The 18,113-nt window shown below is 45.4% G+C and overlaps 1 protein-coding gene across 1 annotated transcript; it reads right to left on the bottom strand.

Moving 5' to 3' along the window:
- Positions 1-645: 645 nt before the first annotated feature.
- On the bottom strand, positions 646-16,429 carry VGLL1 (vestigial like family member 1). The gene is made up of 4 exons (XM_045537846.1): positions 16,216-16,429; positions 4,980-5,399; positions 3,171-3,230; positions 646-674 (listed from the first exon to the last, which is right to left on the bottom strand). The coding sequence occupies exons 1-4, from the start codon at positions 16,427-16,429 to the stop codon at positions 646-648; spliced, it is 723 nt and encodes a 240-aa protein (XP_045393802.1).
- Between the last annotated feature and the right edge of the window lie 1,684 nt (positions 16,430-18,113).

The raw sequence follows: 18,113 nt of genomic DNA, 5'->3' as shown, positions 1-18,113 counted from the left end.
CTTTGTTTTCATTCTTGCCTTTCTTCAATCCATCCTCCCCACAGCAGCTTTTGTGAACTTAGCAGATGCAAATTGGGTCACACTTCAAATCCTTCCATGGCTCACTAAATCACTTAGAATGTGAAATTGAGACTCCCAAAATGACCCATAAGGCCCTGCATCACCTGGCCCCTGCCTACCTCTCCAGCCTGTCTCGTGCCACACTGTCCCTTTCTCGTTGCGCTCCAGCCACAAGATCTGTTTTTCCCTTCTTCACACTCACCTCAGGCCTTTGCAGGGGCAACTTCCTCCACCTCCCTCCATCTCCACCCTAACTTCCCCACACTGGCTCCTCTCCCTCCATTCAGGTCCCTGCTCACACGTCACTTCCTCAGACAGGCCTCCCCTGACCACTTTATCTAAAGTTGGCCCCCATTTTTCCCCATTTCAACACCTTGTGTGTTTTTTTTTTTCACAGCACTTACCATAACTTGTAAGTATTTTGTATTTTCCCTTCTGGGAGAGGGATATATCTCCCCCGCTAAACTATTAACTCTATGAGGGCAGGGACCAAGACAGTGTTATTCACTGTTATATCCCTCAGATGTATTATAGCACTGTGTCTGGCAAGTAGCAAGCAGCAACTGTCATTATTATCTGTATGCGTTAAAGCAATGCACAACCAGTGTCTATTTCTACAGATCAAAAAAAAAAAAATTCAAAGTTACAAAAACTTTTGGCCTCAGTGTTTCTGGGACTCACATCCAGAACGTCCTTCTCCAAGGTCTGACTACCCTTCTGGCTCTGACTGCTCTTCTGCTGCGCATGGCCCCTGCCTCTTAGGTGTGTGGCAGCCTACATGAGGGGACGTAGGTCCATAGTGCAGGGGCAGGAGGAGACATTGCCTTCCTTCCTTTGATAAATATTTATCTGGGGCCTCACATAGGGAATCGCTCAGAACTACTGAAGTTCCTACTGAAAGCCTTACGCAATTTCACTTCGAAATGAGTTTAGTATACACTTTCTTGCTTCACTTTGAGCAAAAAATATGAGCTTAATATAAATTATATAAAGAACAAAACATACGAAGAGGTGACTGGTTCCTTTGCCAAATCTACCCAACCAGGTGACGGGGTGCAGGATCGGGGCAGTTAACAAGCTCTCCAGTGGTTCTTACCATCAGGCAAGATTGGGAGATAGCTGTCCTGCTTACGAGCGTGGGCTTTGCTGGGTTCTGTGGTCCTTTTACTTGGAGCCCCAGGAAGTCCCCCCTCGCCTTTGCAAGCTCCCTGCAGCCTCCCTCTGCCCAGAGCTCTGGGTGGTAGAATGGCGGACTTGGGGCTGTTGGTTTAGCCCCCATTCCCCACCTCCCCTCGACTGTGCTCTGCAAGGGAACAACATCCCCTTGCCCCTTTCTCAAGGTAATACACTCTTTGCCCTTTTGCTTGCTTTCTGAGCTTTCTGCATCCACTTTCCTTTATTCTAGGATAGTATCTTGGCTACAGACAGACAGTGAACCCGTGTACAGTAAAATAATCTCACCAGTTGCTAATTTTCACAGTTGTACAATTGATTTAAGTTGGGATTATTTTTGATGATTTTATGACACTGAGAGCTCAAAGAGATAATACTGCATCTGCCACCTGCTGCTGTGTGATCTTAAGGTAAGTCCTTTTACGTCTCTGAGGCTCAGTTTCCTCATCTATACAATGGGGATATTTATTCATTCAGTCACTATTACTGAATATGTATCGAGTAAAGCTCATAAACATCTCACAAGGTCATTGTGGGCAATGAGCAGGATGGGGTATGTGGTATGTGGTTCCTGGACAATACCCAATAAATGTTGCTCCTGTTATTTTGGGCCTACAAACAATTTTAACCATCACGTTATCAATAATTCTAAGACTCAATAAACAAATGTAGGAACTATTAACAAGTACTTAGGAGACATCACAATCCTGACTTTCATAAGTTAGAAGGCTGGTAGAGCTCATTCTCTTGGGCAGGGACTTTCGTGAAGCCTGACTCCGCCATGCTAAGGCTTTCAAATCAGCCCTAATTGTATCTCCTCACTTAAGCAGGGCCAAGTAATCACCGAAGTCGGTTTTTGTTTTGTTTGTTTGTCTCACACGAGGGCCTCAAACAAAATCGTTTTTACTATATTAGCAGATATTTTCTTACCATTTCTTTTTAAAATGCTCTTTTATTATTTCCAGCACTCACTGATTCATTCATTTATTCAACAAATATGTATGAACCTCTGTGCCAGGTACCATTGCAGGTGCTGGGGATACAGTAGTGTACCCCTCGAAGTCTCGGCCCTTATGGAGCTGGCATTCTAGTGGGGGCCTATATATTTCCCTCACTCCCACTTCACACCAGACTGTAAAATGCCCGAGATCAGGGATTCTTCCTTTTGGTCCTCTCTTAAGCACAGAGCACAGAGCACAGCTTGAGGCACACATGATGCCCTCCAAAAAGACTTAGACTCCTTGATGTCTTACTATGTGCCAGACATTATTCTAAGCACTTGTAAACATTGTTTCATTTAATCCTCACACCTCACCCTCTAAGGTGGACATGATTTTTATGCTCATTTTACAAATGAGGGAACTGAGGCACAGAGTGGTTAAGAAGCGTGAGTTCCTAAAGCTAGTAAATAATGAAGCTGGGATTTGAACCCCAAACCCAGGTCGTGATGATCCTACTGTCATTCCACCCAGTTTATCCTCTTGTGCAGTTCCTACTGACACCACTTTCAAATTTGAGTGTGGAACCCAGATGCCTGGCCTTGGGCCCCAGTTGGCATTTGCCCTGACTGCAGAGTCCTGGGGTGGCCTTATGTACTGGGCTGAAAACTGAACATCTGGGACAGAGCAAGCTAATCCTCATGAATTTGTTCATCTTTCTGAGTCACCTTGCTTACCTTGGTTAAGTCCAGCTCAGGTAAAACAAAAAAATGTTGTTCTATAGCAAAATGAGAAAATGTTTAAGGAATTTTACAAGATGGGAAGTACGTGGGCTCCTTTTTCAGAGTAAGATGAAACAAATTCTATCTATGAAAATACTGAATAATAGAAGTAAGGCTCCTGTCCGCTGCTGGAGACCCTAGTGTTTACACTGCAAGTTCCACAAGTTTGTCCTCAGAACACAGAGACACACTATCAAAGGCTGAACTCAATACCTACCTTCCTTTGCAAGGCTGTTACTGGCACGTCCACGATTGGGGGAGAGATATATTTTCTTATCTAGAAAAGAAGAAAACATGATTGGAAATGCAATCTCTGGGGCTGGGTTAGAAAGCGCCTCAGGGACCCCAATTGCCTGACTCTCAGTTTATGGATACCTGGCAAATTTTCTCTTAGCAGATGTTACAAAAACAGAGGAGCTTCTGTTTTTAAGGCCCCTTGAACCTCGCTCCCAACTTCTAGGCAGTGTTCCTAATTAAGGATCACTGACTTCCCCAACAGTTCTGGATTGTCAGTCACCAGTTAATGCAGCTGATGTCAACATTAGTAGGAGAGTTGATGGCACTCAATACCTTGGTGATACACATTTGTTTGTGAATGTGTCTAGAGGTATACAGGAAGAGTATATTGCCTGCATTACAGTTTCTCCATGATGTGCCCAGCTTATAATAGATGCTCACTAAATATTTGCCGAATTGGATTTGAACTGTGTAGAGATGTTATTTTTGGAAGGTGATGATTTGAGCCATCTGTGTTCTAACCAACTGTTGAAGCAGGGCTCTGCTGTGTGTATGCATGGGCACATATACAAGCACAGTTGGCCAAATTTCCCCTCTGAAACTCGTAGAAGATTTTTGAAAAAGTACGGGGGTGGAAATTTTCACAGGTTTCCTAAGCATGATATTTTTATGATTTCTTCTCTAAACACACTCCCAATCAAACTCTGGAAGTGACGGAGTGGCATTTTAATGGGAAATTTGTTTTCAACATTAGAATGGAACACAGTGCCTGACTTAGGTAGGTTGTGCTGAATGGGCCCTTTGTGTGCTATACGCTTAGTTCAGAGTAAAGACAGCTTCCGGCATTTTCTTTCAGGCATGAAACACTAGAACCACAGATATGTATGGACTAGGAAGCTGCAAAAGAAAACTCATCCAGAGTACAGAATGCCAGAGGATGCAGACTTGGCCCCGTGAAACTATAAAATACATATTATTACAAGTGTTTCATAGGAAAGGCAAATCTTATAGGTTGTTTTTTTGGTGAAAGTATAATTCAGGCCAATCCTTCCCCGTCCTTTTGCAAAGAGAGGAGCCTTATTTTTTGATGGCTATTTTGCACCTAATAGGCACTAATTCAATATTTGCTGGGTGAGGGAGTGAATGAAGTAGGGAGTGAGCCTTAGGGGTGTTTTTAGTTCAGGGGGAGGAGTGGTGGTCAGGGAGCAGGCACCCAAAGGAAACCAAGCAGGGGGATCCCAGTGTGCAGGAGTGAGCCAATGACAGCCAGGCACTGCTATGTCTCCAAGCAGCGACGGGGCTGCCTCTGTAGTCGCTTTGAATTTTAATGTGTGGAGCAGATGGTTGGTATAGATTGCCCTTGTTCTTGCCCAGGAGCTTGGCATCATTGCAAGTTGCCAACCTGTTTGGAGGATAGAGTTTGAACTTGTCGGTACGTCACAGAGCTGTTTTGCAAATGGATTATTTAGTGGCTCCCATCGGGGTAAACGCAGACCCTATGTTTTTAGGCATCATTTTTCTAGGGTAAGGCCAAGTCGACAGACTAGGATGAATATTTCAGGCCAAGTTCGCCTGGCTGGCTATCTATGTAAACCTTTAACCATTAAACTGTGAATGTCAATGAAGCCTAGTGAAGACATATAGAACGTGTAAGCAGGACATTCTGTCCCTCAGCAGCCCCATGTCCAGAGTGGCAGCAATTAGTCTTGGCACCCCATCTCGTGCCAACTCCCTCTCAACCACAACCCATCAGAGGCAATCCTCCAAGTATCTGTAGTCATTTCCTTACAGTGGACTGAGCTGGGAGGCAGGTTGAGCAGTAATCCCGTGCTTCCGGCTATCTGGACAGGGTTGCAATCCTCCCTCGTGGCAGATTCTTGAGGATGGGCTGGGCATCTGTCTTGTGGGAGGAGACTTAGGAGGGGCTCACATGTCCCAGCAGGCTGGAGCTCTGGAACCAGCTGCCCAGCCGGGAAGGCCTGAGAGTAGCCAGGCTCCGGGGAGCTGGGGCTGGCTAGGGAGGAGAAATGCCACAGCCCCCCAGGCTGAGAGGAGGGGCCCCCACTCAAGGACTGTGGGAACTGGTCCCCAGACACGGGACCAGACATATTCAGACGGCAGTTGGAGGCACGGTTTGCAAGAGATACTTCTGGCTGTGGCTTTGTCCGTGGAGAAGAAAAACGCCACTGATTTGGAGGCATGTCACTATCTGAGAAGGAAAGATTTAGAAGACACATTAGGTGTTTATTTATTGTTTTCAAAATGGAAGTAGCTTAATATTTTTCTGGTTAATAATACTATATTTTTTAACTTCAAGAAAATATAGAAAAGGCGGGGAAAAAATCACCTTGATCATAATATCCAGAAACAGCCATTGTCCTCCTTAGGTGTATTTCTCTCTAGGATTTGCTTCTATTCATGTGTGCATTGTTTTCACACCACATTGTTATTCAAGCTGCTTTTGCTTCAGTGAAATATCATGAATATCCTCCCATTGCAATGAATAGAGCTGAACATCAGCTTTTTAAAAGGATGTGCAATATTCTACCATAAAGCTGTCATGTGACTAACAAATGTCAAATTTGTGGACAGCTCGGTTATTTCCATTTTTTCAATTATTTGAACAACAATGCGACAAGTATTTTCACATAGACATCTTTGTACCCTGGTTCAATTGGCACCTTGAAGACACTTTTCTAGAAGTAAAAGTGCTTGATTTGTATTTGGTTGCTGCTACCGTTTAGCTTCATTTTATAGCTGGTGTTTTAAATACACCAAACAGGAGGATTCCACAGAACCTTAAAAAAGGTTTAACGCTTACCTGGGTTAGTCACTCACACAACTCTGGGGGTTGAAACCCCATTTTCCAGAGGAATCTGGGGCACAGGGTTGTTAAGAGACTGGACCAACTGGACCACTGTAGCCAAACAGATTAGCCAAGTAGGGAAGTGAGCTGGCCTGAGAGTGACAGGTAGGGAAGTAGCTGCTTGGACCTCATTCTGCAAAAGCAGAATGCTCAGGGTCAAGAGGTGACTCAGTTTCTTCTTGCAAAGTTCACGTGGACTGGCTAATTGGGATGGAGTCTCCTTTGATCCCATGGGCTCTATTCTAATTGTGCCTACTCTAGCAGCTCTGTCTGAGATCTCAAGTGTCTAGGAGAGTTCATGACACAGATGGATGTTTTCCCCATTGTCAACATCCACTCAGGCAAGAGGGGAAGAGGGATAGAGCTCTGCCAGACGGTGCTTCAAGCCTGGAGCCTCTCGTCTGTCCAAGATAATGGAGGGATCTGTGGGTGTGGACACAAAGGAAGATTGGCCAGCTGGAGAGGCTGTCTGGGACCCTGGTCCTCTCTCCTTCCATGTGCGTCTCTCCCAGCTCTCCTGAATGTTCAATTTGGCTGGATTTTGTGCAAGATAAAAGCATCTGAGAGGCCTGCACAGTGTTACTAGATTGCCACCACCCACCACCGCTGCTTTCTGTGTAACACAAATGATAAGAACAGAAGCCCAAGTCCACATGGCCCAACTTCTCATAGTGCTCACAATGAGTGATGGGCAATGGTTAGCCTCTTCTAATGAAACCAAGAGCAAGGCAATATATTAAGATGTGTTCTGGGAGTGAATCCTACTTTTGAAAATTGATAAGGCCAGAAGCAATTCAGGGCACTGTGTAGCACAAATAGAGCGATTAAGCTGATTTGGTATAATTACTGTCTGTGCTTCACATTGAATGAGGGTACTGCATGTCCTAAACACAAATTAGAAACGAAGTGTAGTCCCTGACAACTGGGCAGGTTCCATCTGAGCTGGCCTTACAGATCTCATACATATGAACTAGGTGCTGAATGCTTGAAATGTGAAAAGCTGGACTCCAGAGTATTTTGAATATTTGTCTTAACTGCTTCCTTTCCAGAATTCTCTGATGGAAATGTTAAGGAGAATGGGTGGTGTGTCATTGTCCAAGGTTGAATGTGGTCGCTGGGTGCATCCGAGCACAGTTTGGATGGGAGTTTATGGGGATGCACAGGGTGTCCCAATCCCGACCTCACAGCAACCCAATGGCAGGCCTTGGGTGGCATAGCAAAACCCACCTTTCCAGACCACGTTTGGTGTTGGTGGCCCATAGAATGGAGAACCCGAATTTGGGTGGGCCACTCTTTCTCAGGGTTCTTGGGCCAATTGTTCCAGCAACCATACCCATCCACTCTGGATGGACGAAGTCATCTTACACCAGGAGCCTGCACTGGCTCAAGGCTGCCACTGCTATTAAGAGTGGCCCTGATGACATTTTCTTACCCAAGTAGCCCCACTTAGTTTCTTCTGGAAGTGAGAGAGGAAGTCCCAGAGGAGACATTGCTGCCTTCTCAAACTCCAAACCTCATTAATGAATGGAGAGCAGGTGAACAACACTTTGATTCAGAGACACTTGGGGCAGGCCAGGATTTTTCTTTCAGTAGGAATACAAAAGGCTTCCACTCTGTAGACTCCAACCCTAGGCATCTAGACCCTGCTTCTTAGTCCCATCCATGTCTCTAGATTCCAGAGGCCCTTGTTCCTAAGGCCAGGCCCAGCCAGAGACTGTTAGTCTCCATTTCCCACTATGTCCCTTTAGGGTGAAACGGGCAGGCCATTCCCCTGTCTCCCAAGCACACCTAGAGACACCACCCACACTCACTCACATGTACTTCTGGAAGGCCCAGAACCCTCTCCAAAACATCTCCAAGCATTGAAAAGTTTGTCTCCATCCCAGAGGACCCTCCCTCCACTTTATCCTTGCGTGGGGACCCTGACTTCCTATTCCAGTTAGTTTCTGGCCATAAAAACTTAAAGGTCACTCTCTCAGGGAGGCCCTCCCTGAACCTCCAATCTAAAGTTTGTTACCCTGTTACTTTCTGTGACTACACCCTGTTTATTTCCTTCATAGCAGTAATCCTGTAATGTCCTTATTTCTTCATCCATTCACTATTGCTCTTCCCCTCTATACAGAGCTTTGAGAGAGCTGACATCATTTCTCTTTTGTTCACCACTATATCCCCAGGAACTTGCAGAGTGCCTGGCACGTAGTAGGCCCTGACTGAATATTATTCTAATGAGGGCACACACATGCAGGCACTCACATGTGCACACACGATACACACAAACACACACACACATGCACAGTTGCAAGTATGTACACACTCACGCTCACAAACACATGCACACACTCTCTCTCTCTCTCACATACACATGTACACACCCCTCCCCACTGAATCTTTCTATATTAAGGACAGCAGCATGAAAGTAGTTAAAAGCACAGACTTTGAAGTCAGACAGGCTGGGAGTCCAATCCCAGATCTGCCACTTCCTACCTGTGTGACCCTGAGCAAGTCCTCTCCCACTTCCTAGCCTCTTGAGACTGTTCCAAGATTGAATGAGACAGTCCATGTGAAAGGCTTAGCACAGTGCCTGGTCCACAACTGGCACCCAGTAAGTGATAGCTGTTGCCGTTATTATTAGTCATTCAAGTTTAGAAACTCTCCTTGGGTTTCTTTACTGGTTTGCAACACTCAGCATAACCAACCCAGGAAAAAGCAAGATGAAAGTTAACGTGTGAGGCCTGAGAATCTTCCTTGCCAACAGTCCCTAGTGCCGGAAAAGGGAGGGGTGGAAAGGACTGGACCGAGAAGCCCACAACAGCAGCAGAAGCAGCAGCACTTCAGGGCTGGTGTGGAGGACGGAGTAGACAGTGGCTATGAGAGAGAGATGGCAGAAGCCTTTACTCAGTCTGTGTCCATTCCTGGGGAATAATACATCCAAGGTGGGCAGGAACAATTTGTAAATACAGAATAGCTTTTATGTATTGAGCACTGACTATGGGCCAGGCACTTTGCTTAGCACGCTGCATGCACAATCTTATGTGATCCTCACAGCAACCCAGATAAGAAAATACAAACCCAGAGTGGTTGAAGTAACTTGCCTAAGGCCACACAGTTAGCAAGGAGTAGGGCTGTCTGATTCTAAACCTCATAGTCCTACAGGCCATGCCTCCCCAATATTGCAAAGAATGCGGTGAGCTGGGCACTTTCACATGCTCCCAGGGCTGGGGGTTGGCAGATTGGCAGAACATTTCGGGGGGGAGCAATTTGTCAGTATATATCAAAACCCTAAAATTTATGCATATCCTTTGACCCAGTCATCCACTTATAGCAATTTATTTTAGGGATATAATCAATGATGCATGTAAAAGTTTAGCTACAAGGATGTTCAAAGTGATGTATATAATAGAGTAAAAGATTAGCAACAACTTAAATGTCCACAATTTTTAATAAATTAGGTACATATATAAAATGATACTTGAGCCACTAAGATGGTGTTGTACTAGAACATGTAATGGCATGGAAAGATGTACACGACTTATTGTCAAATTAAAAAAGCAGGTTATGACCCATTATGTACAAAATGACACCATGTTGTAAAAATTAGTATGTTGTATAGATGCACATATAGTTTTTGTTTCCTGAATACTTATCTGTGTTTCCTAAATTTTCAAAAATGTATACATATTATTTTTGTCATGCTTGAAGGTGCTGACTCGGGGAGGTGGGGGGTGGAGGGGATGGAGGTATGACTACATGGTGAGTACCAGGCGCACTGTCTGGAGAATGGACATGCTTGAGGCTCTGACTCAGGGGGATGGGAGGGACATGGACAATGTATATAACCTGAGCTTTTGTATCCCCATGGAGAGCTGAAATTAAAAAAAAAAAGAAAGAAAAAGTTATTTTTAAGCAAAAACTTAAGAAATCACTTGACCAGTGAATCTCTCAAAAGATAAGCCACAGTTGTGAATGACCAATCCATGATTGCCTGATTTCCTTCCATCTGTCCTTTCTTCTTTCCTTCCTTCTCTTCTATCTGTGTCTTTAATACAAGCCCTGTCTTATAATGAAGTTGAAACCAAGAACCCTCTGAACATACACACATACATCTTTCACCATGGAAGTGCAACCTTTGCCCTGTGCAATCTGCACACATTGACTCTCCCCTCTCTGCTCTCTTTGCTGGTGACATTTGTCCCTCATTCATTCACCCCAGGAACAAAGAGGATATTCTTTGCATTAGCTGAGGTCAAAAGAACACTGGAGGCAGATGAACAGCTTAGAGGACACAGTACTGTTCCAGGGCAGCAGGAGGGTCTGTCCAGTTTCACTTTCTCTTTCCATTGCCTCCCTGGGGTACCTAGTTTTTTTGATGAATATTCAGATTCCTTTTCCCAACTGAAAATGGAGATCAAATACAGAACATGCTCTAGTATTTTGAAAGTTGAATGGCTAAGAGCTCAGGGTCTGGAGTCAAATTCAACAGGTGGTGATTGCTATAGCCACCCCTTACTAGCTGTGGGATCTTGGGCAAGACACTTGACTCTCTGAGCCTCAGTTTCCTCACCAGGAGAATGGGCACAGTAAGAGTTAACTGGTAGGATTGGTGTGAAGTTTCAATGAGATAATCCATATGACAGGATAATCCATATCCCTGGCAAAGGGCCTGACACACAAGAAGTGCTTGCTAAGTGTTAGCCATTATAAACATTATTAGCAATAGTTCTCATGGGTATTAATTCTGTCGCTGGGGCACTGTTGAAGGCTACAAAGGTGTAACAGTGGGGTAGTCAAGAGACGGGCTCTAGAGTCCGACAGACTTGGGTTTCAATCTCTATCACTCACTGGCTGTGTGATCCATCTCCAGACACTTACCCTTGCTGGGCTGCAGTCTCCTGCTCTATAAAACGAGGAAAATAATACCCATTGCAATGAGGTTTTGTGAAGTACAACCAGCACATAGAAAAATGCACAAAGAGAAAGTGTGCAGCTGGGGGGAGTTTTCACAAACTGGGTAATGAGCACCCAGGTCGAATAGCAGAACATGAGCACCACCCCAACAGCCCCCTCCAGCCGCGAACCCCCACAAAGGTAACCACTGGCCTGTCTTCTAATACCATAGGTTCAGTTTGCCTATCTTTGAACTTTATAAGTCACAGTGATTTTGAGGCCTGAGGTAAATGCGATGATTTTAGTGTGGTCTCTGGCACCTAGTGGGGGCTCAATATATGTTTGTACAGATTCCTTTCCCCCACTGGAAAGGAAGACACGAAGTTGTCAGTATTCACAGGGGCCATAAACAACTAGCATGACTATAGTTCATATGGATATTCACTATGGAAAAGAAAGGCAGTGTTTCTTCCTCACCCCCACAGATTACGGCAGATGGGAGGGGAGAGAGAAGGAGGCGGCTATAAAAGGCCCCTGGGTGCTCAGATCTACATCCTCTCGCCCTCTTTCAGCAGCCCTTGAGCAATATTGCCAGGACTGAGGTGGGGCTGGGGACTGTGGCTGGGGGAGGGCAGGAAGATTTCAAAGTGGCCTGTGCCTCAGGACCGTGCACCCCACCCCCTGGAAACCATAGTAGCTGAAGCATCTCGTTACCAACTCTGAAATCCCTGACGTCCTTTTAAAAGGGAAATAATTCAAAAAGATACCTTCAACTTGTGTTTTCTGAAGTACAGCCAGTATAAATCATACGTAAGTAAATTAAAAAAAAGCATTGATTTGGGAAGAGAAGCCAGGAAATTCGATGGCATTTCCTAGCCACACGGGTCTCCGTGTTTGGGCTTTGCATATTTGGTTTGTCACAGCACCCGGAGAATGTGGGCAAGTCAGCAATGGAGGCCCCCATGAATGGGAGCCTCTTCCCACATGGCCTGGCTGGGCTGGCGGCCTGGCGCTGGCCTGCAGGGGTTGAGAGGATGCTAACAGTCAGTAATGAAAGGCCACTTTATAGATTTTCCACCATTTTCAAAGCTGCATGTATGTCATGTAACACCTCCAGGGAGAACCTCTAGGGGACCGGAAGTCTTTCATGGCGCCCTCCCCTGAGGCAGCGGAGCTTATGAGAAACGTGGCTCCCAGTGGTGACAGGAGAGGCTTTGAGGGAGGCAGGCTTTCCTTCATTTGCTCTGTCAGCAGACAAACAGTTACCAAGCCCACAGCATGCTCTGTGTGGGAGACATCTTCACACTCAAGGGGTTTGTGAGATTGTCACAGGGAAAATGCAGCCCCCAAGAATGCAGATGGAGAAGAAAGCCGCCTCCCTGCAGAGGCTGGCTTGGGCAAGAAACAGGGCCATGCCCAATCTCCCTTAGCGGGCAGGGTCCTCACCAAAGGATACAGGGTAAGTCAGAAGGCACAGGAAATGCTACAGCAGCCACAGCAGAATCCTCTGAAAGTGTGAAAGCTCACGGGACAGGCCTGCTGCTCTGCGATCCTTGTGTTTTGAATGCAGGTCCTCACATCCATCCTAGCCTTCCAAAACATTGTGTCAAGCTTTGGCACCCACCCCCCAAAAGAACTAACACCTACATAGCACTTACTGTGTGGCACTTGACATGATTTATCTTATTAACTCCTTGCAAGCACCCTCCTGCAGTTAAATAATATTCAATTTTAGAGATGAGGACATCAAGGCACAGAGAGGTGAAATGATATGCCCTGAGATCACGCGGTTATTAAGTGGTGGAACTGGCCTGGACCCAGGATGCCTGGTTCTACAGCTGTATATCACACCCTACCCACTCTCTGTGGTGGCCCATCTGTAGGGAAAATACCCTGTGATCCAAATCACAATTCCACTCATTCAAGCAATATGCATTGAGGGCTGCCATGTGTCAGGCATTGTGCTAGGTACTTAGAAAGCAGCAGCTGACAGACTCAGTCCCCCTGCCACGGAGCTCAGAGGCTAAGGGAAGGGAGGAGTCAAGAAAGGAGCACATCAACATATAATGTGCCCCATGGCGACAAACGCTAAGAAGAAAAATAAAACAAGGTAAGTAAGAGGACAGAGAGCAACAGAACAGGGGCTTCTATTTGCTAAATAGATTGTTCAAAGAAGGCCTGTCTTGAAGAAGTGACCTTTAGATGGAGCTTTGAATGGAGGAAAGGGAGGCCATGCTGCTCTCTGGGGAAAGAGCATTCCAAGGAGAGGGGACACCACGTGCAAAGGGAGGGCCTGAGGCAGGATTGTCCTTGGCATAGTCTACAAATAGTGAGGAGCCTAGACTGGAGTGGGTGAGGTGGAAAGTGGTAGGATTTGAGATCAGAAAGTCAGCAGGAACCCAGATGAAGTAGGGCTCCGTTATAGACTTTGGATTTGATTCTAAGTGAGATGGGAAACTGTTTCAGCGTTTTGAAAAGAAAAGTGCTATGGTATTACTTCTACTTTAGTGCTACCATTATGACTGCTATCTTGAGAATAGACTGGAGGATAGAAAAGGTAGAAGCAGTGAGAGCAATGAGGAGGCTGCAGTAATCTGGGGAGGGGGATGATAGCTTCTCGAGCCCAGCGGGGGAGATGTGGTCAGATGCTGAATGTTTGGAAGGTAGAAGAACCTACAGAATTTCCCAAAGGATTGGATATGGGGTGTGAAACAAAGAGAGAAGTTAAACATGACTCCAAGGAATTGGAAGGATGCAACTACCATTTATGGAGATAGAGTGGAACAGGTTGAAGGGGAGATTAAGAGTTCAGTTTGGGGCTGCTATGTTTGCGATTCCTATTAGACCTGCAAAATGAAGATGCCAAATAGGCAGTTAGATAGGCAGGTCAGAAATCCATTTATGCATTGGAATTGATCGACATATAGATGGCATTTATGACCAAGAGAGTAAAAGATCACCCAGGGAGTGAGTGTAGGTAGAGAAAAGAAATTGACCGAGTCCTAAGTCCTGGAGCCCTGAAATGTTTAGAAGTTGGAGAGAGGAGGACATCCAGAAAAGGAGACTGAGAAGGAGTAGTAACCAGGAAGGTAGGAAGAAAACCACGAAAATGTGATGTTGTGGAATCCAAGCAAAGGAGAAGGTGTTTCCCGGAGGAGGGAGAAGTCAACTGCAGCAAGTGTTGCTGATGGGTCACACAAGATGAGTACAGAGAGCCACCGTTAATTGGAAAGTGGAGGTCACTGGCTAACCTTGATGAGAGAGTGGTCTCAAGTGATGAAGTTGAAAGCATGAGAGGAGTAGAGTCCAGACAGCATGAGAGGAGGATGACAGAGTGTGCATGAACACCACTTTTGAGTTTTGCTGCAAAATGAAGTGGAGAAATGGGGCAACTGACTGAGAATTGATTTGATCCCAGCTTGGGTTTACCAGGCAAGTAGAAGAGAGGAAGTGGGGGACCGTGGATTGATGGTGCTTACCAGGGAATGATTGTAATGAATCCGAGCCAATGTGTTCAGCAATAGAGTCAAATTGCCAAGTCAGCGTACTTGTCCCTGTATTAAGTGCCCAGGATTTTGACCCTTCCAAGGAGTCATTTAGATCCTCTGAATCCCACATACCACCTTTCTCAGCTCTTACCGCATGTCAGTCCCCCAGATGACTCAAGATAACAGTCATTCCTACTCTGATTATTTAACACATTGTAGACATCACCTCCCCGCTCTGCACCCACCCTCACCTGCCCATTTTAACAGCAAGCACCTCATCACTTCCTTTAATATCTGATGCTACTACATGCCCTTCTGCATGTTTACTTAATCCACAAGATCCTCTGAAAAATCATGTCACTTGACTGGAAAAGCAATTTCTCAGAGAGAAGTAAATTCTGCAAATGTGAGTAGATCTGATACACACCAACTCCCTGTCCAGACCCAAAGACCAATGCCAGAGTGAAGGCATCTGGAAACAGGTGAGCTCTTTGCCCACAGGCAGAGGCCCCACTGGGAGGCATATATGTCCTCCAATGGAAGCAAGACGTTCAACATGTGCTCTCAGCAACAGCAATAAAGAGCTCTTAACATCAACCAGACCCTGATCTACTCACAAATTTCAAAAACTAAAGGGGAGCTGTATTGATTCACACCCAGATGGCAGGAGGCACAGTGCTAGGGCCCATGAATACTTTTAGGGACTCACAAAAGCGTTTTAACTTCTTCTAAGATCAGAAGAAAATGATGAATATGATAATGACACTGAATACATAAAAAGGAATCCAGCCTGGATTATACCCATCTCTATACCAATGCAGTCATAAAATGTAATTTTTAATATTTTTATGGAGGAAAGGGCCCATGAAGGCAAAAGTGTCTCAGGTCCATGAAAGTCATACTGCAGCCCCTGCCAACTTGACGTTTATGGCTTTCTCCAAAGCTGGATATTTTGATGTGCACATTTTGACATATCTCTCTTGAAGTAACTGCTTTGAGATGTACAAATACTTATTTCTTAACAGTTAGCAAATAGTGTGTGCAATAGACACCCTTGGCCCTGTCAAGGGTGGGAGAGGGATGCAGCAAGACTCTTTGTCAACGTCTTCTGGCCCCGCCCTTGCTCACCAGATCATCCACTATTAGTTGAGAGGAGGCTGGGAGTACCTACATGGGATTTCCTTCCTTCCTCTCTCCCTCCCTCCGTCTGCCTGTCTGTATTTCTCTCTCTCTCTCTCCCCCCCCCCCTCTCTTTCTTTCTTTTTCTTTCTTTATTTTTTGAGACAGGGTCTCCATCTGTTGCCCAGGCTGGAGTACAGTGGTGCAATCATAGCTCACTGCAGCCTCTAACTTCTGGGCTCAAGCGATCCTGTCACCTAGCCTCCTGAGTAGCTGGGACTACAGGCATGAGCCACTGCACCCAGCCTTACTTTTTCTTTATAGATCCTTTGGTGTTCCTGCCCTGTCAGGCCAATAGTAATAGTAATCATATGAAAATACTGATCATGATAACAGTGAACAGTTGTTGAACTCTCATAGCGTGTTGAGCAGTGAACCCAGCACTTAGCATGATTGAGGACATAATAAAATAGGTGAACTAATTTGATTCAACAGCACCCATTTTTATAATACATTCAACTTCTAAGAAGGAGTGTGGCTTCTCACTGCACAGCCTGACTGCCTTTAGCAAATATGCATGTCCAGGTGTGTGAAGTGCATCCAAGAACAGGTCTTTGAGTGATAGCCTTGACAGGGAATTCCAGGCTCCTCCCTCCCAACATGCTCACCATTCTTTAGGATCACATCTTCACTCTGCCTCGAGGGGCTCAATGCCTGGGGGTTCTTGATGCTGCTCAGAGCCCTGGAGAAGTGCTCATCAACTACGCTGCTAATGTCCCCTTGGAAATAGGTGAAAAGGACACACCGGGAATTCCATTCAGTCTTTATAGGCCTCTGCCTACCCCGAGGCAGGCGGATGGCAGTCTTCTTCATTTCTTCCATTGTGGGAGAGTGACACAGGTGATAGCTGCGGACCAAATGCAAAATGTCACTGGTATTATTTTACCAAGTGGCTTGGCTGTAGGTAGTTTGGACAAGTGGCACCCTTGGGGACAAGCAGTTTTCTCCTACCAAGCACAGGCTCTCACTGGGGCCCCAGGGAGCCACCAAGCTCCTGAAGGTCAACAACAGTGCTGTTGAGGACCTTTGTCTAATCAGTGTTCAGAGAACAACACCACAAAGCTCTACAAAGCACTGAGAGGGGCCTTCTTCTACAAATGAGAATTATCAGGCAACATGACTAGAAGAGCATCAAGGAATGTGGAGGTGGGAGGTCACTGAGGCCAAATAGTAGAGTAACTTGCCTTTTGGGGAGGTGCCTTCCTCCCAAAAGAATGAGCCAAGGTCGGCCCAGAGCTACCTATAGGCACAGGGTCGCCTGGAGAGCTAGACTAAGCAATCCAGTGGGTGCTTGCCAACTTCAGCTTGCATAGTAAGCATCATTTTCCATCTTGACTACTTCCATGCAAGAGAATAAAACACATCAAATTCTCCCACTCTTTCTGCTGCCCTAACCAGTGAAAGACCATGTCCTGCACCTACCCCCAACCCACCATAGAAACTAGCAATTACTAACACTGCCAGTTCTATGGTCTCCAGACAGATACATTCTGAACAAAATACAGATATCCAAAAAACAGTTTTATGCTAATATGTTATGGCAATGTTGGAGGAAAGCTCCTGAAGGGTCATAAGATTGTAAGCTCTGTTTGCTACCATAGCGCCTGTATTTAGAACAGTGCCTGGAATAAAGTATTAATAGATGCCCAAGAGCTGTTTGCTGAATTACCTTAGACCTGGGTTCCAGCACTGGCATCATCATATTCTACCTTGTGAGCTCCTGGGAGGCAGAGGCTGTCCATTTGCATCTAGGACAAGACCTGGCACATAAGACATGCTGTGGCCCTCCCTTACTAGGGAAGTGGCCTGTCTGGAAGTTTCCTTACCTTTCCTTACCTTCCTACTCAATCTGACTTGCCGGGTGCTCTGGCTAAAGATGTATCTAATCTATTCATTCTTGTCAATATAATGAAAATGCTACAGTTTAATAGACTGTCTCCATCCCTAGTTTATGAGATCCTTGAGGATGGAGAGCATTTCTTATTCATTTCTTCATCTGGAGCATCTAGCATGAAGTAGGTGTTCAATAACCAGTGGCCAAATAACTGAATGCCATCTCATGCAGAGGCAGTTCAATGTCAAAAAAATCATACCAGATTAGGAGTCAGAAGGCCTGGGGTCTTCCTTCACTGTGTAACGTTGGGGGAACCACATAGCTTTTCTGGGCTTCATGTTACTCTTGGGTAAAAGGAAAGAGTTGGAGTATGTGAATTATTTTACGGTTCTATTGGAAGTGTCAACAGGTAATGACAGGGACATTAGGAAGGAATATGGAAATAAGCAAGGGACCTTTTTAAAAAAATGTTCTTCTTTTAGAATCATTCTAGCTTCAGTTACAACTGGGTTGTGACGTCTAGAGAAGCCTTTGATTAAGCGCCATTATTCTGTTTCCCCTGGTTGGCAATCATGCTAAGCATAATCAGGAACTACCTCAAAACTGAATCCATTGCACCCTTATTTCAAAGAACATGTGAACAACCCCTTGGAAAAACTGGCAGTTTCTTAT

Source organism: Lemur catta, chromosome X (assembly GCF_020740605.2).
Source record: "Lemur catta isolate mLemCat1 chromosome X, mLemCat1.pri, whole genome shotgun sequence".
Classification (NCBI taxonomy): domain Eukaryota; kingdom Metazoa; phylum Chordata; class Mammalia; order Primates; family Lemuridae; genus Lemur; species Lemur catta.
This window is presented reverse-complemented; position numbering and strand designations above follow the sequence as displayed.